This window comes from Varanus komodoensis, unplaced genomic scaffold (assembly GCF_004798865.1).
Source record: "Varanus komodoensis strain SLA01 unplaced genomic scaffold, ASM479886v1 scaffold32, whole genome shotgun sequence".
Taxonomy (NCBI): domain Eukaryota; kingdom Metazoa; phylum Chordata; class Lepidosauria; order Squamata; family Varanidae; genus Varanus; species Varanus komodoensis.
The window spans coordinates 12,346,017-12,372,708 of NW_025335798.1; the positions used below are offsets into that span (position 1 = coordinate 12,346,017).

The 26,692-nt window shown below is 41.9% G+C and overlaps 1 protein-coding gene across 1 annotated transcript in view; it reads right to left on the reverse strand.

The window, feature by feature from the left end:
- Window positions 1-631: 631 nt before the first annotated feature.
- The window catches only part of SLC12A8 (solute carrier family 12 member 8), a 66,609-nt gene continuing 40,548 nt past the window's right edge, over window positions 632-26,692 (reverse strand). Inside the window, exons 6-13 of the mRNA XM_044438293.1 lie at window positions 22,236-22,323; window positions 19,915-20,002; window positions 12,956-13,102; window positions 9,266-9,944; window positions 8,099-8,196; window positions 5,625-5,742; window positions 4,932-4,992; window positions 632-1,004 (exon numbers count right to left, since the gene is read on the reverse strand). Of these exons, the coding sequence (XP_044294228.1) occupies window positions 839-1,004; window positions 4,932-4,992; window positions 5,625-5,742; window positions 8,099-8,196; window positions 9,266-9,944; window positions 12,956-13,102; window positions 19,915-20,002; window positions 22,236-22,323 (1,445 nt within the window). The 3' untranslated portion in view covers window positions 632-838. The remainder of the gene's footprint in view (window positions 1,005-4,931; window positions 4,993-5,624; window positions 5,743-8,098; window positions 8,197-9,265; window positions 9,945-12,955; window positions 13,103-19,914; window positions 20,003-22,235; window positions 22,324-26,692) is intronic.

The following is a 26,692-nucleotide window of genomic DNA, read 5'->3' on the forward strand; positions in this document are numbered from 1 at the left end:
GGAGAATAGGATTGTAGCCTGAAGTGTGTGTGTACATTTTCATATATACCTGGAGACAGCCTCCAAGAGGTTTGAGCTGTTTCATCTATGCAACTCTGACTTACTGAATGCAGGCTCCTCAAAATAGTTAGTAACCTAAAAGTATATTCAGAGCTTTCCAGGCAGAAACTGGCTCTTAACACAGGCATGCTGCAGATATACTCTTAGAAAAGGCAAGAGGAGTAGTGGGTAGAATTGGACTGAGAGGACCAAGGATCAGTTAATTCCCTGTTCCTCGATGCAACACAATTATTTGGAGCCTTGGGAGATTAAAAAAGTTCAAATATTGCTTGAAATATGTCTAGTATGTGCTTCTATTTCACACTAACATGAAAAGTGTTCCATATGTGTGTTGCTCTGGACAGCTAAGGAGCAAAACTAAGCTGTGAATGTCTGTTCTTGAATAACTCATCTGTTGTATTTGTACTGGAGAATTGCCTTTATCCTGTTTCTTGCATCTATGGATTTCTGAATTACATAAAGGCAAAATAGAGTAAGATATTGCCTATGAACAATCTATAACATAAGCCAAAAGTTTTATAAAAAACATTATTTATTTTAAAGGCAAGGCTTGACTGTTTAAATTTTGTCCAAAAAATAACCATTTTTGGGACTGGACATAAAACTCTATTTTGAATAATATGTTATTTGGAAAGTTTGCCTTTGCTTTCCTCCCCCTTTAATTGGAAGTTTCAGTATTCATTAAATTTGGTCGTAAAAGGGCAAGCCTTTTAATCTGGCAGTGTGTCCATGGTCAGCGTTTCTAATTGGCTGATGGGGTGAATGGCATGTTGCTTTCTCAGTTGAACCGATTAACAAACTCTTCTCGGGTGATAACAGAGGAATGGTGGTAGCGGTCCCGGGAGGCGAAGTCTGTATTCTCTTCCGTGAGCTGAGTGGTCTCCATGCCAACTGTTGCAAAGGACGGTGTCACAACAAATCGTTCCTCTGCGGATGGCCTTCCCCTGAAAAACAAAGGAGCGCAGAACCTTCAGATGCCCCATTGTTTCCCAATATATTTGCAGCTGCACTCTGAACTGGGTAAACAAAACAAAAGAGAAAAGGAATCCACTCTGCTGTGCAAAGACGCAGCCCTTCAAGAAAGAATGCAAACTTTCCTTATGGCTGCAGGGTTTGGCCAACATTCCTCATCGTCTCTTTCCAAATCGCCTTAAGATTTTTTCTGAATGTCAATAAAAGTTTTCTCCTTAGCACATATACAAGTTTCTCCTTTGTTATTTTGCAATGGTTTTAAATGTTCCAGTCATATACAAATAAACTAATTCTTCCAGTTAAATTTGAAATTTATTGCTAAAAAACAATCCTTTAACATGATGCCTGCCATCTCTTTCGACACATTCTCCAGCAGCAAGCAACTATCCCGACAATACATGAATTAATCAATGAGAAGCCCAGAAAGCTAACTACATACGTACACTGGTTTTCCTCAGAATAGCTAAGACTACCAAGCACATTTTGTCTTCTGAATGTCTGCATAGTTAGAACTATCCTCAAGTGCACTCATACATATTTGGCATCTTTCAGCATCTTTCTTACCATGTATTTACTTGCTGAACTGCAGAAGTTTCAAACTTATAATCAGCCATTAAATGCCCCTGAATTAAAATGTATAGCAGTTTGTTTGAAACAGGGCCTCAGCAGTCACAGCTCCTAGAAAGCTCTTTTCATCTGTAATATATTCTCCAAGTAGTTTGGATAGGGTTAGTCACATTTCACAGGTGTTTTCCTGTCATCAATTGTGATCACAGATCAGTTCCATCTTGAGCTCACAAAAGGATCAATACTGTTCCAACTTAATTTGCACAGGGAGGCCTGAAAACCATGTATTAGAACCAAAATTGGCAAAGCTCTTCTATATACTTTGCCTTGAATCTAATTAATATATGCTTCCATAAAAGAGCTCCTTCATTTGAGGAGCTGTTGAATTTCATGACCAAAATATGAGTGGGAAAACTTAAATTCCCACCCCCTGGGGCACCACAGCCCCAATCAAATGTGTTATGCATGTTCAGATGAAAGTTCAGTTTGGCACCTAGATAGGAAAGTGATTCCATACATACTGGGAAGCATGGCAGATGATTGCATGCAAAGGATGATGGTGAAGATGTGGAAGATGGCAAGTGCAGCTTATTAGGCAGGGTGTAAAACATTGAACCAGCCGAAATGCCTTCTTTCACAAAATTGTAATGATACAACACCTAGGCCCTGCTTTGTACCTAGCAGAAGTGGCTAAGTAACATATATTTATTTATTGCATTCATCCTACTTTTTCCTGTAAGGTACGGAATCTTCCTCCTCCTCCTCTTCTTAACAGCCCTGGGAGGTACATTAGGCTGAGACTTCCATGACTTCAAGGCACCCCGTAAGCTTTATGGCTGAGTAGGGACCAGAACCTGGATGTCGCCAGTCCCAGAGCAACATTTTTACCACTGCACCATGCTGACTCTGATGCAAAGTGGGGAGAATTAAAAGGCCATGTTCTGGCACTCTCCCCTGGCATTCCTTTGTCTCCTTTCTGCAGTCACAGATCTGGCAATCAGGCTAGAAGTATAGTCTCTGTTTCAGCTTGGCTTTAATGTTAGTAGATCCACTGTAGCAGCTTCTGCAGAATACAGTAGTCCATATTGCCCTGCCCACCTCAGAAGGTTTACAAGCCTTCCGAGGAGAAAGGAGCATTTATGTAAGTATGGAGGTATGTAACATGCTCATAAACGGTCTTTTAGGGTAAACATTCCCAAAGCAGCATTCAGCAAAATTTGAGACCCGGAACACAATAAAGCAATTATAGCAACAGTAAGAATAACATATCAAAGTCACCAAGTGCAAGCAGATAGCATCATATGCTCAATAGCTGGTATACAATGAACTCCCAAGTCAGTTATAAGCCACTGCATGGATGCCTGTGATGATGAGGCCTCGCATATATCCACTGGAACAAGGCTTTGCAAGAGCGAGTGCCCCACAGTGGAGGTCCTGCCCCTCGTGTCCACCAGCCTAATTGCTCCTATGACAGGCCCACAAGCAGGGTCTCTGATGCTGGTCTCAGAATGCAGCCAGGCTGGTCTGGGTGGCCGAGGTGCTTTACGTACCTAGATCCATACCATTTAGGGCTCAAACGAGTGCTTTAAATTGGGCCCAAAAAGACACTGGCAAAGGAGGGCTGGTAAAATATGGGTGTCCCACGATCTGACCATCTCACATCTACCAGTCCTGGAGTGGCTGTGTTTTGTAACCAGCTGATCAAACTACCTTTAAAAACAGCCCCATGCACAGCACATTTCAAAAATCCAGTTGAGATGTCAGTATGGATAACTGACATCATTGCCACTGATATAACTTTTTCAGTAAGGCAACTTGTAAATATACATAGAGGCAAAACAAAAACGCAGCGTAGAACATTCAATTAAACATTAAGTTGTGAATTTAAAACAGTTTTAAGAATGCTAAGCAAAAGGTGGAGGGAACTGGAAAAAAGGCAGCAGTGCTGTACCCACTTACCTGGGAGAAGGGCCTCTGAGCTTAACAGGATTTATGCCTGAGTACAAGATTGCACTGTTGGTGTCTCAGGACCGGAGGATTTGAGACTACAGAGATTTTTTGTTTTATTTGTTTGTTAAATGAGTGTTAAATGAGTCAATTGATTTGTAAAAAAAAATTAAAGAAATGTTCCAGTTAGCAACGGGTGAAATATTTTGCTCCTTTGCTCTATATGTGATCTACTACACAGCTGGAGTTAACAACTTGTAAAGGAGCAGAAAAAACTATGGAGCAGAGAATAGGGCACCTATGAAGAGTTGGAGAAAGCATGGGGTAGCGAACTCCCACACAGTAGGACCTATGGCTAAGTATACCCATATCTTTTCTCTTGACAGGTTCGGGCAGCTTTGGAGGGATAAATTTTGGTGAAATGAAGCCTGGGGAAGCAGCCTCTTCCACCAGAAAACATTGTTGCCTCAGACACAGGAAAAAAATCTGCATATGGAATCATGGAGCTTACACATAATGTCTAACTATTCTTACTGGCAGTATTAATGGCGCATAGTTAATGATACTGAACATTTTTCTGAAACAGGATAATATATAGCTACTACACACAGCTCTATATTTTTAAGGTGTAACTGCTGACTTATGGACTACTGTGAACAGCTGTACAGAACACACTGCCATTATTTCTCTACTATTTTAGGACTCCCTTCTACCCCCTCCTTGCTCTTCAGTTAACCAGAGTATCAGAATTAATAAAGCAATTGTGCTACCTGCTGACATTTAAACAGTGTTGTACTGGCTCTCAGTGTGAGTGGACAACAAGGCCATTGATGGCTCTGCTCTGAAAACACCATTCACTAGGTGACTGAGGAGTTCAATCAAAATATCATTTTATTGCTCAGAGCAAAAATATCTGTAACATGAAAGTGAGTGGTGGTATAATTTTCCTTTCCTTGGAAGTCCTGCAAAATGACTGCTCCATCAGAATCCAAATTAGAGCCAGATTAGGGTTGATATGGTCCCATATAGTTTGAGCTGGCACGTGCCAAGATTCATTATGAGTGAGGTAGGGAGAGAGATAATTAGCCTTTACATCAGGGGTGGGGAATCTGTGCTTCAACAACTATTATTGGACAACAGTTTCCATTATCCCATGCTAGCTGAAACAAATGGGAACTGGAGTCCAACAACATCTGGAAGGTCATTGATTTCCCTCTCCTACTTTATATTATTAGATAGGTTAGACTGATTAATGTACCTTATGTAATGCTACCTGAGAACAAGTTCCAGTGACCATTATGGAATTTACTTGTGAGTACATGGGCATAGGATTGTTAATCTTAACATAATTAAGTGCATCTCTTTTTCTATTTACCAACACTCACCTGCAGGCATTCAACAAAAGCAATTTCACCCACTTGAAAAAGCTAAAGTTGGCTGCTGCACCTGTAGAAAGAGCAGACAAAATAAGTTGTCTGGCTGATTAGAAATTCCTAATTACTTTACACATCATATAAAGCTTGGTTAAAAACTAAGCAAAAATGAAATAAAACATTGACTCTTAATAATCCATTCTGGCCCAACTTGCGGAATGGTGTTTTTCCTTAAACAGAGACTTCAGAACAGCCACTGAAGCAAGTAATACAAACATTCAAGGGTAAGAGGAACCCCAGCCCTCAGAGTCCTTGTGTCGCAATTAGGCTTTTAAAAGCTTTGCGCTGGAATCAGTGGCATCTTTATAAAGCCTACCTGCTGCATGAGAAGCAAGAAAAATTGAGGGAATGGGCTAGATGTGGAGACCCCTTGGGCCAGAAGTTCCCCACGCTTACTCTGGTGGCTTCCATTTATGAGAATGGAAGCCACCAGCTGCTGATGGACACCTTTGCTTCCAATGCCATCTATCTGAGGTGGCTTTGAAAGATTAGGGTTAAGCCAACTAAGTGACAGGAAAGATTTGGTTCCAGACATGCTATAATCATAAATGAAAATGAAAAGGGGTTAAAGTTAGCTGGAAGGTGATGCATTTCAATGCAACTAAAGCTAAAGCAGATCTCATGATTCAAAATGAAAACATTTACCTGGTGGTAGCCCTGGGCTCACTTGGCCAATGTAGAAATACAGGATAATGGCTAGTCCCAAGTTTACAAGGGTGTATATCCACTGAATGACAAACATAATGGCAAGTGATCCTATTGCCTGTTGAAAAAGGTAGTACCTAGGATTAAACTATGGTAAGAACACACAAGAACACAAGAAGAGCCCATTTTGTGCAGGATTCTGTTCCAACCCGGGCCAACCGGATGCCACAATGGGAAGCCCACAAGACCAGCGTGAATACAACAGGGAACTGGGTCGCTTCAGCCTGGAGGAGACTCAGAGGGGATATGTTGGCAACATACAGGTATGTGAGGGGGTGTCACACAGAGATGGGTAGAGACCTGTTCTCCCCTGCAGAGGAAGGCAGGATGCGCTCCAATGGAGCAAAGCTCAGGGAGCCAAGGTTCCATTTGGAAGCCAGGAAGCACTTCCTGATAGTCAGGACCCCAAGGGTGTGGAATGGGCTTCCATGGGAGGTTGTTGAGGCCCCATCGGTGCGGGTGTTCAAGGATAGGCTGGACGTCCACATGGTGGGCATGTCGTGAGCGGAGCCGGCTGGTGCCGGAAGTCAGACTAGATGGCCCAGGAGGCCCCTTCTGACTCGCGCGGTTTCTATGTTTCTATTTCCCCTGCTTGTGTTCCCCAGCAAGTGAAAATGAGAGGCATTCTACCTGCCCGCCACAGGTGCGATACACAGCTAGCACAGTGAGTAACTACTGAGCCTTATCTTCCATGGATATGTCTAATCCTCTCATAAACCTGTCCAGATGTGAGAGAGGCAAGCCTCTCTCAGTGAGTCACTGAAGTATTCAGTGGCATGGAAATGCAGCATCGGGGGCAGGAAGTGCCTCAGTACCAGTTGCTGAGAACAGGAGCAAGAGACTGCCACTGCACTTGTGGCCATCTGGTTGGATGTTGGACTGCATAGGCCTTTGGTCTGGCTCAGCACAGCTCACGTTACGGTCTTACAGAATGACCTGGAAATGCAAATTGAGCACGTGCTGCATGACCCACATTTTCAGAATGCTTGCCTAGTGATTAGCCTAATGATGATTTTCCAAAGAGAAACACAGAAACAGAACAAGTCAGAAGGGGCCTCCCGGGCCATCTAGTCTGACCTCCAGCACCAGCTGGCTCCGCTCACGACAAAGTTTGCCGTGATTCGGATACACCACAGAATACACCACAGTGTTCTGATTCAGGCGGGAACATCAGGCATATGTTTCAGTTTTAGTTCTTTCCATTTTGCTCACAGGACTGATGATTTTATGAAGAGAAGAGACTGTTAGATCAGACCAAGGGTCCATCTTGACCACCTTCTTGGTTCCAGGAATCTTTTTGAAAGCCCAGAAGCAGGATATGAAGGCATTTGTCTTCCCTTGCTGTTTGCCAGTCAGCAGCTGGTATTGTGATGGATGCTGCCCCTTGTTCCTGCACATACGCAATTACACACAAATAGACTCATTTGCATATGTGTACAAGATGGATGTGGAACTAAGGGGACCTTTATCAGAGCTGTGATATTCCAAATGCTGAATAAAGTGGGGGAATCGCTCTTTCTAAAGAGCAGGGAAATTGGTTTAAATAAATATGTAGAAAAACACCTTGGTTAGTATACCGATTTCTTTGTGCTTGGACCAATATACTTGTTCTAACACTCACAATGCATAGGCAGAGAAAATAAGAAATTAGCTTATGCCAACTAAGGAATGGAAAATAATGCTATGGAAATAAAATAGCAGGACAAAAGGGTGGGAGGAATATATGATGAAGGAAGCTGAGAACCAGCATGGTATAGTGGTTCAGAGTGTGAACCTGTGACTCAGACAATGTGGGACCAAGTCCCCCCTCAGCCATAGAGTCAACTGGGGGACTTGGGGCCAGTCACAGACTCTCAGCTCAACCTACCTCACAGGGTTGTTGTTGTAAAGATAAAATTGAGAGCAACAGCAGGAGAATGAAATAAGCTGCTTTGAGTTCTTTAAAAGAAAAAAAGCAGGATATAAATCTAATAAATAAAATAAACTTGAGTGTTAATGAAAATGATAGACAAGAATGAAATAAATTAATTAAAGGAGAAAAGGAAAAGAAATCGAGCACAAACAGCTATAATTACCTAGGTTCAGGGTAAGACAAGCACAAAGGATTGGTCACCGTATAAAGAGAAGCATTTAAATATCTAGGCCAAAGTAGACCTCTACTGATGTAAAGTGTTGCCCAGGACCCTGACAAGTCTCCATTCCAGACAAACTTGCCTTTTGCGATTTCTAGCTTTCCAGTCTACCAACTCCTCTTGCTCTACAGGTTATATGCTTTAGATTCAGCAACACTACTGCACAGTATACAGTAGACTTTGCCATGAGGTTTCAAATACGTTTCTTCACAGGTTAATAACGTTTTCCACCTCTTGCCTACCCTCCTAAAGAATCATCTGAAATATTGCGGAGTGACTCACTCCAACGAGGGAGACCCAGCGATCACACAGTTTGGAGTAGAAGGATGCTGGCAGCTTCTGAATCTCTAATTCTTGACTTTGTTGCTTTACGCTTAAATCTGCAAAAGAAAAGAGGCCATGTTGAATAGATTCTCAAGAATTTATCTGTCTTTGAAAATTTAGGACAAAGATCAGTTTTGATGGTGGATACATCCAACATTCCACCCTGCAAAAATAGGCCTTGCTTAGCCATGGCTGTATCTTCTCCCTTAGGAAGCTCAATGCCAGCTGTAGTATTTTCGCCCAGCTACCCTCCCCAACACTCCAGTTGCTTTCAGATGATCCGTGGGACTTCCCTGTCCAGAAGAACAGGGCTTCAGAACAACCTTAGTAATATGGCTCACCAGCCCAGGCCACAAGACATTCTTCTTCCTAAAATAATCATCATCCAAAGTATTTCAGAATATGGATTGTGCAAGAATCTGATAATATACTGCAAGTAAAAATAGGCTAATATTTATATGTTCCAGTATGTATTCTGATTGTAGAATTTGGAATTTATCTACATGCACAGTACCAGCAGCTCAAAACAGACTACTAGGAGGGTGGAAGTAAGAACTTCAGCTTTTGCATGTTGTATGCTGCAGGGCTCCTTCTTTTGATAGAAAGCAAACTTTTACCAGGACAGGCAGGTGGGAGAAACCCTGACATGTAACAAAATAAAATAAAGTTTCATGTCTAAACTGTATTTTGACTTGCCTGATGAAGAACAGGGTGGGCATTTGTGTCTGCACAGAGTGGGGATGACCTCAGTTTGATGTTCAGCGTGTTAATATTTGTTGACTGTTCCTGCTCATGTCATGATACAAACAAGCAAGCAAGCAAACCTCACACTCCTGCATGTATGGAGAATGGATATATAGACCACTGAATGGAATCTGTAGTAATTGCTCCTGCACTGAATTAAATCTGGGCTGCTTTTCCATAGGCAAATTAGATTAGAATCTCCTGTAAGTCATTAAAACAGTCTCTATGCTTGTTTGTGAAAAAGAAATGAAAAAAAAGTTTGTTGCCAGGCTGACAGACTGACCATGTAAACTGATCTCTAGCTTTTTCCTCAGAAAGGTACTGGCAAGATTCTTGATTTTAAAAATGTATAGATTTCATTGCGTCTATAATATTTTTTACCTTCCATTTTTGGACTGGGAGTTTTCTGCATTTCATCAAAATGGTGGCCTCCACTGTGTTCATGCTTCTGCTTGGCTTCTGTAGCTGCAGATTGAGATATACCCTCTTCCTTCTGGGAACTTGGTTCTGAAAAGCTCTGCATACTTTTATCGCTGGATTCCAGGGCATTACTGAAAAGATCCTGAGCATGAGCAATGTTATTGTCAAGATCCAAGAGAAAGCTGTCTTGTAATGTCTCTTTGGCTGCCTTCTTTTGTTTTCTCTGCTTGATCATTTGTCCAATGTCCTTGTCCTTTTCTTTTGGTTCAAGACTAGTCAATGGATCTTTATCGTGAGGCCTAAAAAGATGGTCCATATCCTTTGTGAATTCAAGCAAAGTGCCATCTGATCTGCCTTGAACTATTCCATCTGATCCATAAAAAGACTGTCTGTCAAGTATTAAAGGCCGAGAACAGCCGGGGACAACCCTAGAATCCTTTCTCTGTGTCCTTTTTGAGTTCTGTTGAAGGCTGTAGCTCATGGAGACCGAGAAATAGGAGTAGTCCACCACAATATAGGTCAGCATGAAGTTTATGGTGACTATTGGAGCAAGAACATTCACTTGGCCAATGAAAATGAAAGCCATGGTGATTAGGCTTGTTAAGCAGATTGCAGCCACTGGGGTTTTGTTTGGTCCTTTCTATATTAAGAACAAAGGAAATAGTCATTTGTGTTACGTGTGGGCCATAATTTGGCATGTGTTTCTTGGTAATGTTCTACACATAGAGATCTGCCTGTCTTGTCCACCACCCACTTTGTGCTAAACCATTTGACCGGCCTTGTTGGAAAAGGTACTGCTAGGGAAAATCAGAGGGTATAAGTGGATAAGTAACATCTGGGCACATTCACACATCCTGCTAACCTGCCCACAGTGGGTTTGTTGTTCACAGAACCCATGGTGCACCTGACAGATTATTGGGCTTACAGTGGATTCTCATTCTCCACTCCTTTCCCCCTGGTACTCCACTCAGCATCCCAGGGAACTTGGCGCCCAAAGCCACCTTGTTTCTTCTTGTTGTTGCAACTGAATGCTCTTTTCCATTCACTACAGCTCCACACTCCTCTTTTTTAGAGATTGCTTTTCACAGTCTCTGAGATGACAACCCCTCCAAGGTGCACAAGCTCATCATCTCTTTTTTTTTTTTAAACACAAGGAATTTTTGCAAATATTTTGGTCACTTTTTAAGTTGCACATGCAGAACTCCAAAATGGGAGACCTCAGCTGGGCAATTTCCAGGGTAGTGTCTTTCCTCAAATTGTAGCAGGCGCAAACAATTGACAAAGAGGCTGTGCATATGAAGCATCTTTTCCAACATCTCTGAAGTATCTGTTCCAAACTATAGCATTCTTTAAAAATGCTTTGTACTAAATGTACTCAGATAGAGGGGCGGATTCTCATTTTATTTTTCTCCATAATTATTGGTTAATAGAAAAATAAACAAACAGAAAACACTTTTTAAGGTATAAAAGTAACAGTACAGTGGTACCTCGGCTCACAAGTGCCTCAGTTCACGACCAAATTGAGTCGCAAACAGAAATTTCATAAAAATTTTGCTGCAGGTTGCGAACTCTGCATCAGGTGACGATTGCAAGGGCGCCCGCCTTCCCTGCACAGCACGATCACGGTCTTGCGGGGGGGGGGGGGAATGGCTGCGTTCGTGCTGGGGAGGGTGATGGCCATGACTGCATCCATGTTGCCTGCCTGAGCGCGCCCATTCCTGTGCCCACTCCCCCTCCCAGCGCGCCCGCACCTGTCTCCCCCAGTGCGCCCAGGCCCACCTCCCACCAAGCACACCCACGACTGCGCGCATCTTCCCCCCCACCGCACAATCGCTGGGTGGGGGGAAATGGCTGTGATCTTTGTTGTTTTTTGTCACTTTGCTTCAAATTTTTGTGAGCAAAAAAATAGTTGCAGAACAGATTAACCTTATTTACTTTGAACCTTATGGGGAAATTTGACTTGGCTCATGACCAATTTGGATCACGACCAGAGTCCTGGAATGGATTAAGTTTGTGAGCCAAGGTACCACTGTATTCTTATGATACTTATTCAGATAGGTATAGTTTCAAAAGAAATAGATAGCAACATAAGGCAACACACTACACTCTTTAGTCAAAGAAGAATGAGTTGTTTAAAAAAGCATGAAAGAGAGTAAGCTACTGTAGAGCATTATGTGAGCCATGATTCATTATGAGAGGTAATATGTACATATAAGAACTGGTGGATGCTTGCTTCTTAACCCATTGAAAAGTATTTGTCTTCAACTTGTAGGTAAGGATCTGATCTGAAGATTACTCCAACAGCATTACCAGCACACACATTGGATAAAAAATAAAATAGTGACTCATATATTGCATGTTAGAACTAAAGGTGGGCTCCAGGCCTGACAAGGCAAATATCTGCTGAATGAAGGCATTTCTTCCACTAGCCAATTCTCTACTACCCCTTATGCCTGGAATTGCCTCCTCCAGTGCCTGTATGAGTCACCTCTCTTGCTTCCTTTAAATCCCTCATCAAAACCCATGTGATACATTAAGCCTTTGGCACACCTGGCTCCTTCTCATCCCTACTGCACCTTACCCTGCATCCAGTTCCCGTATCATCTGCACTCTGGAAACAGTATTTTGATTTGAACTAAGATATGAGAACAAGCTGAGATCTGAAACCAGAGTTTGATACTGGCATTTGCTTGCTATCATAGTTCTAAATGAGACGTCCTGGGGAACTGTGATTAATATACAACCAAAAGTAACCATTTTTGCTCCTCACAGGTGCAAAAGATGAGAAAGGGATGGGGAGGCCCACCACTGTAGAAAAACCTGCTAATATCTGAACTGAGGCACTGTCTCCCTCCACATGTACATAATAAAATTATCTGATGTTCTTATCAGATTGCATGCATCATAGCCTAAAATCTAGAAACTGAACCTTTCAATCTTTTCCTATGAATGTGAAAGAGGAGGGGGTAGGGATAAGATGGGAGAATGAAGGTCACTGTGGTTGATCTCTTTGTGGGAAAACATGGTTTCCTTTTATATCTGAACTGAGCCATTGTGTGTAAATTAAACAGAACATACACATAATGAAGGAAAACACGCATGTGTTTATCTGCTCAAAAAGAAACATTGCTCTGCATCAGGTTCAGAAGTTTAACAGTGTCTTTGATCTGGATAATTTTTGAACTCCAGCTATCTTGGAGGGAAGAGGGCCTCTGTAAACCTTTCCTCTTAACAACAACTAGGAACAGTGGCACCCAATAAAAACCTTGAGCATCATTTAGCAAATAATACTACATAGGATAGTACAGGAGTGGTAAAAAAAAAAAAATAAAGGAAAGGATAGCTAAACAGGTATACCTTATGATTTACCAGCTGAGATACTAGCAAAGTAGAGAAAGTCAATACTAAATAAAGTTCATGTTTTGGGAGCTTATTCAGTTGTTGTTTTTCTTTATTACACAGAATATAAAGTATTACAGTGTCTCCTAGTCAGAATTTTTGGATATTCAAATATTCCTTTGCATCTTGAATCTCAACTATCAGGAAGCTACTAGTCTAGAAAAATATACCAGATAAACCACAGGCAGGTATGCCTGAACTTTTGTTCACTAAAACGGATAGACAAATCTGTGTAGTATTTCATTTACTAACCCCTCGTCCAAGAAATGCAAGAACTGGTATCACTTTCTCCTGCGCGATGCATTGTAGGATCCGGGGTGCTCCATAGAGACCTCCCATACAAGATGCTAAAGATGAAATGTATAGCCCAAGCAAGAATAAGAAGCCCACCAAGGACACCTACAAAAAAAAAAAAAAAAAACAGATCAAAATTGATGTGTTTCCTGGTTGGTGCTGCAATCTTGCACATACAGATTTGGAAAATGCTTGTGATAAAAAAGCAGTGGCGCAGTAATAAATTCTGAACTGCAGGTGCTCATCATGATAGTTTCCATATTTCCAAGGAAAATAGCAAAATGTAGGCTCTCTCTCTCCCTCTCTCCATTCTGTAATCTCTCTCTTACAGTCTTCTGTAAAGTTAATGAGTCATCAGTACCAAGCCTCCGCAAAAGACTTTGCATGATAGCTCAAAACAAGATGCTGTTGCTGGGGAAAACCCTCTCTAACCCAGCAACCGTGAGGGTAACAACTAAGTGCAGAGAGAGCAGGGAACCAGATGCCATTATAGTCTGTGCTGATCAAAATGTTCCAGTGCTTTGCCCCTGGCTCCACTGTACCACTGGAACTCAGTTGAGTCTAGGCCTAAGAACTTGTATAACAGAGTGGGTAACACTGTGAGCTCCATAGTCCAGGGTCTAAATCTCACCCGTTAGCTTAGGGTCAGCAGCTATTTTCAGAGCCTGAAGCTCTATCAGCAATGCAGGATCAACAGTATACCATACAAAGCTGGCATAAAGATTAGGGAATGTGCAAAGCTTTGAACAGTTGAATTAGGCAGAGTTTAATTTCTTCTTAACAAAAGTACTTGGGATCAGGAAGAAATGCAAATTTAATAATTGTTTAACTCCACTGAGGCCCCCTCCTGCACAAGACCCCTGAAATGAATGGCAGCTGCTCAGGACTCTCCACCCGCCCCCTTTTTTTTTGGTTAAATAAATGGGTCATTTCAATGCTGCTTGGCCAAGAAAACATCCTGGTGGAAATGGCTCCTCTAATTAACAACGTGAAAGTATACACTTTAATTTGCTTTTCATAGCAAGTATCGGCTATGAATAGTGAACATGGAAAAAGATCCACTTAGCAGCAATCTTAGAAGAAACCTGTACCGCTTACAGGAAATGCAGTGAAGCATGAGATATTCAATTCCACTTACAAACTGGAAGGTAGGCTGAAGAGAGTTTTAGTTCAGGAAAATACACTTCTGTAGACATATTATCAAACAGGAAAAGACACACAAGCTTAAAAGGTGGAAGACAATCCCATTTGTCTAGCAAAGAAAATCAATATTAGATACTCCCTTTTACATAGAGCAAAACCAGATCAGATTTTCCATTTAAATCAACTGTGCTTCTAAGCCATGTTCCAAAAGCTTCCTTGAAAGGCAACCTCTGTGTAACATCAGTGGAGCTTATGCAGGACAAGCAATATGGGAACTGTGTCCTTAATCTTCCTGTCTTAAATGCAAAAGTCATTTTTTCAACCAGCATCAAAACACAAGAATTTTGCTTGGAAGTAAATCCCTTAGATTTCAGTTGGTTCTGTTCCTAAATAAGTGAAGGATTGCACTGTTAGTCTTTTTAGTGGTTTGCTGTTAAAACACTTCCATTTTTCTCTGCTTGAGCTGGTAGTCCACCCAAGCATTTTTATGCATAGTAACCAAGCAAGACAAACTTAGCACGTTCTCTTCATGATGTGTCCCCCAAACTTTCTTAGAACTGCAGCCCTGAGCTTAGAATGCCATTCCGAATATATGAATACTTGACACTATATTAATATATTAAACAGATGAGCAGGGCAGGCTTGTCCAGAGAACAAATGAGGTTTCACTGGGAACAAGCACAACAGAGTGTGCTTAATAGTCAGCAAACTTACCTCAACTGCCACTAGTCCAAGACTAGTCATGCAACATGGACATCTGGGCAATATTACCCTCAGACCTGCTGTTTTACTGAGCCCAGCAGAGAGATGGTGGAGTAGCAGGAATTTGAAGTTGATGAGCAAGTAAGGGACAAGATCACCTTTGGCTCACATGACCAGAATAAAGCAGTGATGGAGGCTGTTTTTGGGAACAGGGGAAGGGGGAAGGGAAGGGTGCCAGGTAGGCAAAGCTCTTGATCAGCCTGGGGCGGCATTCAGCCTGGATTTTCCCGGTGCTTCTAGCAGTGGTACTCTAAGTCCTTTAAGCAGTGTTCTTACATGAAAAGCTGCCCTACTGGAACCACTATCAGGGGGTCGTACACATGGCTTCCTGTATCCTTCTACAACTTCAGTTTGAAATGGAATGCTATTATTACTATTAAAATGAATAATTATATTATTGAATAAAACAAATAATTATATTATTCATTTTAATATTTTGCAAGAAAACATGGGGTTCTCTAAATACACAATCCTATGCAAATTTACTGAGAAGTAATTCACACTCCTTGTGCTTGCTTTTTCTTTCTTTCTAATGAAAGCAGTCTGCAGAACAAGGGAGATGGCATACAATTCAAACAGCATTTCAAAGACCAAAGCCCCAACTCCACATAAAAACAACCCAAGCCTCTGTGTTGCTATCACATAAAAAGTAAAGAGAAAGGAGGGAGGGGGAATATGTTTTATTTGGGGAAATAGTCAACCATATAAACCATATAAATAGTCAACCATATAATTTAAAACCAGCTTTGCTACCACTTATAATAGCATGCTTCGAGACAAACAGTTGATTGTCTCAAGCTTGCATAAAATTCCAGTTACCCAAAATGCTTGTATTTGAACGTGCCACTTGACATTCCGCGCACAACTTGGATGGAAGGAGCCTTTTCATGGAGATGGTCAAAGATACACAGAACGTGCAAGGAAGACAAGGCCTTCACAAGTTCTTACTGTTAGTCCGATCAACTTGCGCACTCCATTACTTCATTTCCTTACCCCCCCTCCCCACATACATTCACACATGGTCTGCAACGCAAAAGGATACCCTTTTCTTTCAGAATAAATGACAAATATGCTCTCATTTATTTTTCAGGACTGAATATCTCACACAAAATTAGGGAAATATAATTGTGCCATGTTTTTATTCTTTTGATTACATCATCAGCACTTTGTATTGCACTGAACAGAAAAGAGATTCTTGCCTCCTATTCCCTGCATTCTGTGATGCATAAAATGGATTTAAGGTTTCCTTCCAAAAGAATTTGCTGAGCCTTTGCTTTTCCCAAAAGTAAAAATTTAATTCGAGTTTTCCATATGGTTTGTTTTCTCCTTGTTCGTTACACGTCTCAGCCAAGATTGCTCTCTACAGAATCCACTAAAAGCAGAGGGTGGCTTCACACAAGGGGGCTTAGCACAACCCAGCATGCTTCACACAGGGTTATTCCAAAGTGGCTACGAAGCCACCCTAACATGTCCTGGCTGTTTGCAAGGTTTTGGGATCATGCCTGGGTTGCCATGACACCCAAACCCAGGTAACATGGCAAGCCCTGGGCTACCACTACAGCATCTCCTGGCTGGGGTGGCAAACCTGGTTTGCTGCTCTGGCCAAGTGGCTAGTGAATAACTGCCACTGACAGCTGCTCCCCAAGAGCTGGGGCAGCAGTAGGGGTGGCCTGCATCGCCCTCCCACCCCCCCAGAGCTGCAGCAAGACATTTCAGGCCTGCTGCGGTGGCTTGACTTGGTTTTTTGAATATTGTGCAAGCAACTTTGCAACTCTGCATTTGGGCGGCTACAAGCTGCCCTGCGAGAAGCCCCAGTGGGAGCTTGAAGAGGCTGTACATGGTCTCTCCTGGACGTCTAAAAAAGCAAACCCTGGGTTTTGCTGAAGTCCTGGTGGTCTGAAATACATAGCTGGTGGGGCTTTGAATTGGGGGAGGGGGGGTCACACGTTGTTCAGGCTTGAAAAACAGATGAACTAACACTTCTCACTCAAAAAAGGTGAAGAATGCATGGAAGCGACCTGGACGCAAAGCAGCCTCACATGCTGGATGTCTCACGTACTGGGAGCACGTAAGTGTGGCAGAAAGTAGAAGCGCCTCAAAATATTATTGGGCAGACTGCTAGAATATATATAAAACTGATGAAGCTACTGATTTCTAAAATTAAACGATGTATAAACTGCTACTCTTCTTTGCCAATGATGACTGAATGTATTATGAATCCAGGCTGAAATTCCCTCCCCATAAACCCAGTTCGTGTTTCCTGTACCCATGTCTCACTCCCATAAAATGAACGATGTATTTGGAGTGTTTTTCCTGTAAAAAGAACGTTGCCTAAGAATGGCAACAGGCAGTCCTTCAGCATAATCTAATGGACCGGTGGTTTCCCAAATATGTACTTAATAAAAAGAAGCTCTTTTCATATACATGTGGGTATTTCGCTGAATTATATCCCTAAACTCCTGATAAAATAGATTATGTATCTCTACAATAATTTTACCTAACCTGATGCTCTCAAGTTGTTTTAGACTACAACTCCCCTCATCCCTGATTATTGGTCATGCTGCCTGGGGCTGGTGGGAGTTGTCATCCAAAGCATCCAACGAGTACAAGGTTAGGGAAGGTTACCCTAGAATTAATGCTATACTGATTATCAGTATTATGCTAAATACAATAACTAGCATGGGAAACAAAAGAAAACTTTTCATATGTGATATTCCACTGCCACAAATTGCTACATATTTGAGACTATGGAATGTCTAGTATTTAATAATCCTCTTACTTCTGTTCCAGTCACAGTGGGATAAAAATGAAAGTGCAAGATTTGCTTTCTGAAAGAGAGTTGACATTATTTTTTAGAACCACAGACCAAATTGAAATCACTAAAGGAGGAGTGAGACACATTGAACAATATAAAACATTTACTATTTGGGAATATTAGCCTACTTTAATTCCTATGGTTCTTACCAAAGAAACTATACTAACATACGATAATGAGTTCTGTAGGAAAGTGTAAGCCACTTGACTCGACCACTGTAGGGAAACCCAAAATGCACCCTTTCAATCAATACACAAATTATGCTTGTAACTTCCCTTAATTTTTTCACAAACTGTTTTCCCCCCAGTTCTTTGTAAGTGAGCAAATGGGTTTGCATTTTTCCCAGCCTTTGCAAGTGCATACATTTCAGGACTTCTTCGATGTATGTCATTGGCTTTTATTTCTATGTTCTCTTAGAGCAATTATTTGTAAATTGGCATGGTAGGAATACACTTCACATATTCCTAAAGGAATCACACCCACCCCAAAAGTTCCATCTTGTTCGGCCACTGATTTCAGAGTTCATTGGCAAGAGAGGCCCCAGAGTGGTTAAGCGAATTGGCATGTGGCATTTCCAGACTTAAGGAATATCCCTCTGCTAAGGAAAGGGATGGTTCCTGGAGCAGAAGAGAACTGGAAAAGCTTCTCTTTGTGGTGGATCTGATGACATAAGGAGTTGCATCACAAAACCCCCTGAGTGAGGAGGCAGGAGGGCTACGATGAAACACACCATGGCAAGACACAGAGCACCTGACTGTCTGTCAGGAACAACGTAGGTTAGCCAGTGAACAACCCACCCGCCATGGCTTATTCTCCGCATGACTTACCATGACTTGCAAACAGGCTCAGTGTGTGCTTTTCTGCCCCTCAAGCAGAGAAGTGCTGTAGGAACTTGCATTACAATAACATCACACCCAAATTTTAAATAAAACACTAAATGAGAAAGAGGGAGAAGAGGAGGCCCACTTTGTGATGGAAGTTTCTCTCCATTCTAGGTCCTGCGCTATGCAGCAGAGCCCGCATGTGTGATGAACAGAGACCACAACAAAGAGGAGAAGGCATCGGGCTGTTGCTTACAATGGCAGCCATACATTCTCTGCAATTCTGGTTTTAGTTCTATGCAAGGTGTGTCACATTACGTCCTCTGTACAGCACATAAAAGATGGACAGTGATAAGTATTCCTAAAACAGTACTGTCTCCCTTCTTCCAAGTTGCATGCCCCACTCTTCACATATCCTTTCAAACTCAGCTGCTTATTTATTACATTTCTATTCTTCCCCACAGCAGAAACTATCTGGGCAGTTCACAGCCATTAATTTGCTTGCTTTCAAATTCCAGATTCCTAAATCTTGAAAACAAAATAAAGACAAGTAACCACATGCAACTTAATTAGTTTTGTTTGTTCTGTGCAGATACTGTGAGTTCATCTGGAGCAAAGGCTGAAATTTCTTTGACAAAGGGCTTCTCTACTTGAGGCACATAACCTAGCAGTTTACCAAGGCTTCTTCTTCCATTTCCTTTGCAGGAAGATTGAACAACCCTGAAACAAGCTTCCCCCGCCCTCAGGATTTCTTCTTTGCCTTCTACGTGTTACTGCATTACACAGCACAAGCTGGTGTTGTGGTATTGTGGAACTACAAAAGTACACTCAGCTTCTATAGCAAACAGTGATAGGAAATACCAGAGTTTTGTTGGCTTAAAAAACCCCCACAAAAATAACTGGGAAACTTGGGAGAAGGCTTGGAGGTTGACAATGACATCAAAAGTTCTGCACACTTCTGGAAGTGAGCGATCCTGAATGACTTGTGCAGAGAAGCCAAAAGCAAAAGATAGCCAGCTTCAGTGGGTTGTTTCAGACATCATTTCTCCACCATGATTTCCCCTTTCACTTCTGATTTAGCACCAAATCTTAATTTATTGGTATATCTGAACCCATCAAACAGTGGCTTGTGTAATCTATACTTGGCTTAGCCTGAATTTAATAGCAAACTATTACAAAACTGAAGGGAGAAAATAAGATCAAATGAGGGAGATGGAGTACATGAGGCCAGTATTTATTCACAGACCCAAACCATGGTTATATTTGAACAGACTCATTGCTTCCAGGCACAAACATCCCAGACCATTAACCAAAATAAGCACCTACAGTGCTGAATGACACCCCATGTTACGTGTTTAGGCAACTTAGTCACTTACCTTCTCTGCTATCATAAAATCATAACGGAGCGATTCCCGGGTACAAATGGCACCCAGCAAAAATACGAACACTATATATAGAAACCACCTGCAAACAGTAAAAAAAATGAGGACCATTAAGCAGATGAGGAACATCAACCATCAAAAAATACTTGGGCATCTATTCCTTCACAGCACAAGATCTTTGCTTTGGTAAAAGAGTAACGATAGCGACAAGTTTTGCCTTACTCTACACTCAGAATGCACAGGTTGCTTTAGCAGCTGTCTCATGTTGTGGGATCAGCACTGATGATACTGTACCTCCAGGGATCCTAAGTTAATTGAAGGCAGTTCACAGAACGCAAGTTTCCTGCTCCCTCCTCCCCCTGCACCCTGTAAAGCTTGCCCAGAGGGGCAGTGGACCCCCCAACACAACGAGGGGCTAGGTACGTGGTTCTGCGGGAAGGAGTGGGGCACAGCAAACTTTCTTTCTGTTGCAATCCAGTGCAACAGCCTGGCGGCTCCCGTGTCAGTAGGGCAGTTTTTTTAGGCTAGATTTTACAGGAGCTGTGCATAGCCCTGAACTGAATTCCAACTTCAGATGCTCCATCCAGCCCCCTGCAAATCAGTGGGGCTCTTGCTTCTACTGATCTCTAAGGCTGTCAGAGAATAAAGGGGAGGGGCACCGTGAACAGCCAGGGAAAGGGCCTGGAGTCGTCCCCTATAATTTTGCAAAGAAAAACTAACAACAGAATGGGAAGGAAGAGCTAAAGGGAAAGATAAGTAGGTTGCTTTTTCCTTATAGTTTGTGGGCTCCTAGATCCATCTCCTTAACCACAGTCTCAGATGGCCCAGTAGTTCAGAGCAGCCATGACCAACTCTGGCTGGTGCATGTGGATAGCCTAGCTAGCCACTGTGGGTCATGAACTGGCAATTTCATACCTAGGTTACAGTAATGCACTCCATGTGGAATTTGCTGTGGAAGCTGCAGCTAGTGTAGAATGCAGTAGGTACAGGGCTTACTGGGAAAGCCATCTGTGTTCACACAGTATTGTGTTAGAACAGCAGCATTGGCTGCTTTTTAACGACTGAACCATCTTCAAGGTTCTGTTTTGCCATAAGGAGCTCCAAACAACCTGAGACTAGATGCACTTCCAGCCAACCTTTTGGAGCTTTAGCAAAAGTCTTGATGGTTGTTTTTTGAACAATGGAATGTCACCGTAAAATATTTCAAAGGCAGGCCTCTTCTGTGGTGGCACCAACCCTCCAGAACATACCCCTCCATGCAGTTTTGGAGGCATAAAATGTGGTATGTTTTAAATGCCTCCTCAAAGTATTCTTGGTCAGCCAGACTTTCTTTGGCATGTAATTAATTGTAATTAATCACATGCTGCTCTTTCTTATTGTTCTTTTGCTTTTACTGTTATTCTAGTCAAAATCATTTTATGGTGCATTTTAAATGTGATACTTAATATTTATATGTAAACTGCTTAGAAATTTCAATATATTAAGCAGTATATAAGTGTGAATAATAAACAACTAAATAAATAAATATATGCAGAAGATTCCTTTTCATTTTTCCTTTCAACCTAACCTGAACTAAAAGTCAACGTTTCACCTAAAGCAGGCTCATCAGTCTAATCGATTGATTAAGGAATAGTCTTCTTTGTACCCTCATGTACTCTGAAGTCACAGAATGATCACCTTGGACTTCCCTAAGCCAACAAAATAACAAGTACTTAACTACTGAGCTGGGAGGCAGCTATCCAGTAACAGCCAACCTCTAGGAAAGCAGCCAACTACTTATCTACCATATCACATTTTCAAATCATTTATCTGTTAAGTGAAGTGAAAAATATCTTACAGATATCAATGTGTCCCATTTATTATAAGTTCACATCCTTAATTTAAGAATTCTTCCTAAAAATCAATTTGTTGTGGAATTTATCTAGGGATCTACAGTGGATGTAAGGGAAAGACTCAGCCTGTTTATTTTATATTGTTCATGCCTATTTTTTCCCTCTAGGGAAGGAAGATTTTTCATTGTTTTAATGATTTATATTGGTCCCTGAACAGTTTGTTCATGCTGGAAACCTTTTATATCCTCTAAATTAGGGAGGGAGGGAGGGAGGGAGAAGGAGGAGGGAATATCAGTTAATTAATCTCTTTGCTGATCTGTCCAGGCAGAAAGTGGTAATGAATAATTACTTGAACAGCTGCCAAGGTTTTATCTATCAGACAATAAACGATTGGGATAGAATGCAGATTGATCACAGCTAGGAGAGCTGCGTGTGACAGACAGTAAGTTACTAGGAAGGGAATCTTGCTTTCCCTGGACTTACGAGATGCTTATGGCAGACAGGGATCCCAGAGGTATATTTGTTGCAGGTTTCTTGAGATCACCGCTCATATTGAACCCAGCCATCACACCTGCAAACACAAACAGGACACTGTGTGGAATTATTGTAAGACAGTAGCTTTCAAAAAAATTACCTGTGCACATCCTGATACCAGCACCACATGTACAAGCTTTGTGATTAAGCAATCGGGTATCCGGGGGCAACAAGCTGCTAGTTACATACCCACAAAGAGATTCTTTGTTCTAAACTGGACAAAGCTACTGGACAAAAAAGAGAGATCTGAACAAAAACAGCTTATCTCAAAACTATCACTTGAAAGCAGCTCCCTTTCAAATGTCCACTGACATTCAACTTGGCAAATCATTCAAAAAGGCTGCGTATATTATGTCTAAATTTATTATAGATTTTGACACGTTAACAAGAAATCTCTTGTTACCATTTTTTTAGAACACAAACCTTCAGGATAAAGGGACCTATCTTCTGTTTTTCATGTCTGTGATCATCGCAGCCCTATTGCTGCCTTTTATTAGGCTGGGCTCCCTATCTAAATAAACAAGGGAATTAATTATAAAGTCTTAGATTGTACCTGCTAGAGAAGACTATAGCCAAACATGTATATTCAATAGGAAATGGAAAGAATTACTCAGCAGAAACCCCAACACAAAACATACACGCAAGCTGAACCAAACAGTATTTTCCGATGTTACAGGTTACGGCAAGATCAGTACCACAATTTACTCTGCCCTAATGTGGGCCTTGTTCACTTACCACAATTTTGTACTTATTCGTACCAATCACCCACTTTTGCTTCTGCACAAATGCTGAGCTTGAACCTTTCTCTGCTTGTGATGAAAAGCTCTGCTCCTACAGTGATTCTATCTGGTTCCAACCCAAGAAAGGACACTTTGATCCAATACCATTTGACATACTGGATACTGCGTTTCTGCTTGGTTCTTTTTATATTGTCCTATGCTGTAAATGCGTTTCAGTGTCTCATTCTGATCCCAGCAACTATGGAGTGCCATTTTAGTATCAATCATACGTTGATGTCTTGTTTAAGGCTAAGCACACTTAAATTAATCACTGGATCTTAAACTTGTTTTCTCCTAAGTAAATCTAGGATTTTGCTGGAAATATAGGAGTCAAGCAGATAGGCAAACTGAGAAATACAGTGCTATGCATGCATGCACGCACACGCGCACACACACACACACACTGTAGTGTAAAAGCATGTCTGTTTACATCTGGAATGGCTTTTCCTACAAGTATTTTTTAAACCAGCTCAGGTTGTTACTGAAATCTTCCCTGTCTAACTCAGTAAAATCAACATCTCCCACACCCACAAGTTCACATACAGCTCTTGCAACAGTTTATTGCTTGAATGGCAGAGCTAGTTCTTCATCATTACATTAGAAACCACTTGGGAAGAGAGCCAGCAGCTTCATCTGAAATGCTTTAAACATCTATTTAAAAGAAAGGAGCATAGCTATATGATGTTCTTGCTTGTAGAGCTATACAATTAAATAACTCTACTGTTTCTTACATCACTGGAGGATGGTAAGCAAAACAAAACATCCAGAGATAAACAGATCAAAATTTGACATGCAGACTTCAGTTCATTATTGTTATTTTTCTTTCAGGCAGTATTTAGAAATTACATATTCAACCATTTTAACAATGTTGGAGCCATACAGTCACTTGGTCTTAACAAGACCCAAAATTCTGGCATGTTGCAGAGGAACAAGATTGCTCAAGCTGTGTAGCTGGAGATCAGATTTAGTCCAAACCTCACCCATTTTCATGCAGAGCAGTTTCCCAAACTAGTACTCAGATCACATTCTTCCTATCCAGAATGTCAGTACAAATCCATACAGTCTTTGTCAGCTGAAAAGGTGAAACCAGACGTGGAACCAGACACTGGAACAAAACCAGTTCCCAAAAACCCATTGATAAGGAAAAATCTGAACTCTTTAAGCCCCACATTTTCTTCTGTACTAAACATATGAAACTACAAACTCCACAACAAATGGCTTTAGTCAACTATTTCATCATGGTCATTCTTAATCAAGGCCTTTCTCGCCAGAGGATTTTAAAAATCACAAGATAAAGGTAGCTTCACCTGTCAGAAAGCCAAACGGATATGGGTATTTTTAGGTCAGTGCGCAGCCCAATTAGCCAGTGGGCATGAAGCTGACAACTGCATCAAGTAAGAAAGACTCAATCTTTACATGAGCTGCAGTAACACAGATTAACATAAAATGGTGCCAAAATCAGTCAATGTGGAAGGAATCTGGGCCAGGCAAATGAGAAGGCAGGAACCTGGAAATAAATGCAGGGAATTTGGGGTGAGGAACCTCTAACTTGCTGGTCGAGTGGCCAATTATGCACTGAAAAAACGGAGGAAATGGGCTACCAAATATGAGGACACAGATTTACATAAAATGTGCAAGTGTGGGCAGATATGCATAGGTGCAAACCCTGAAATGATTACTATAATTTAAGCAGAAATATGGTCTGTCTCACCATGGTGGGGAAGACAAGGTGACCCGTTGTACAGGCAAGTGCTGTCTGTCCTCCACATGCTAATGCGGACAGACAGCCTCCAAGCCCCCATTGTGCCCTCTTGGGGTCTTTATCTTTAAACTGGCCTTGGACTGACAATCTGCAAATAAAGGACTAGCCTCTGACAGCCCTTCAAAAAGAGGACGGTCCACTGTCGAGTAAGGCACATGGCTGCTGTACTAGTGGAAGTCTGCAGCCAGAATGTCAAACAGCAAGTGGTTTGCAGAAGGCTCTAAGAGTTAAAAGCTGGGGAAGGATCCAGCCAGGATATGTAAGAGCAGAGAAGGGAGCCTCCCGAGTTGTTCAAATGCCATCCTATGCAGGACCGTATGGCTCTAGGCAGCACAGCACATCTTGCAAGAAGCTTGCAAATAATATCCCACCATCACAACCAGTTCACTGTAGCCTGCCAGCCCATGCCAGCCCCCCAGGGGCTTAACAGAGCTGCTTCAGAGTTTTAACTGAGACTCCAAAACTGGACAGTCATTAACTGCCTTGTTGCAAGTTTCAGCTTCAGTCTAGAGACTTTTTTAGGATGGATGAAGGCAAAGAAGCTGAAACCTAATCACAACAAGTTCCTTAATGACTGTAGCCTGGCACCCTCTAGAGATTTTGGGTTACTTTTCCCATAAGTCCCAATGGTTAGAGACTGTGGGACTCCAAAACATCTGGAGGGTGCAGAGTGGCCTACCCCCTTGTGTGGGCATCTGTTCAGGAATTTCACAGCACTGGTATCAGGAGATGGAAATTAGAGTTAAATGTCAACATTATAATGATGAAAGCTTCATCCAACCCTCCTGATTACTTCCCCCAGTGGGTTTATGCAGAGAGAGCCAGTGCGACAAAGTGCTGGAATGGGACTCAAGAGATCCAGATTACAGTCCTCACTCGATCATGAAAAGTCACTGGGTATTTTGGGCCAGTCAGAGTCTTAGTTCAACCTACCTCACAAGGTAGTTGTTGTGAGGATAAAATGAAAGGATAGGAACCGTGTAAGAAAGGAACAAACCCTCACACCTGGGCTCCAAACCTGGCCCACCTGGTGTTCCAATCTGTCCTGCTAGGGATCTTGAGGTTACTCCCTTTCCCGTTCCCCACCTTTCCCTGAACCATCCAACATCTGGGGGTTTCCTAGCTTTTGTGCATTTCTCCCCCCCCCCCCCGATTCTAAAAGGTAGAAATGTGTCTCCTAAGGCTTAGATGCTGGTGTTGTTAAATTTATTTCTATACTGTCCAACAGCTGAAGCTCTCTGGACAGTACACAACAATTAATAGAATAGAATGCAATAACATATAAAAATAAATAACTCTAAAAACATCATAAAATGTCACTAGAGATTTAAAACATCATAACATCATAAAATGTCACTAGAGATGTTAAGTTTTAACACCTTAAAGAGCTAAGACAGGTTGTACATCTTGGCCAGCTTAAAACAGCTGACAATATGCCTTGTCAGCAAAGCTTTAAGCTCAGTTATATGGGTACTTTAGCTGTCTCCTTTTTCCTTCTGCCCCACCAGCCGAGGACGTCTTTGGAATGGAATCTGGTCCTTGGGCTGAAAGAGTTCAGCACTGAGCCATGGACTAAAGACCACAGAATAGAGCAGAAGCCCCTCAGCATCACCAGCTGAATATATTTAGGTAACTTAATCAGTCAGGGCAGCTTAATTCCATGCCATTCAGGCCAAACCTGGCTGGGCTTCCTGGCTAATGACATTACATGCATTAAGAAGTCTGGGTTAACTCAACAGGAAAGCACTCTGACAGAGTGGACCCTGGCCCACAGAAGCGTGCACCATAATCAACTGGTTAGTCACAAGTGCCACAAAATGCTATTGTTTTCTCTGCAACCAATTAAGGCAGATAACCCTCAGGAA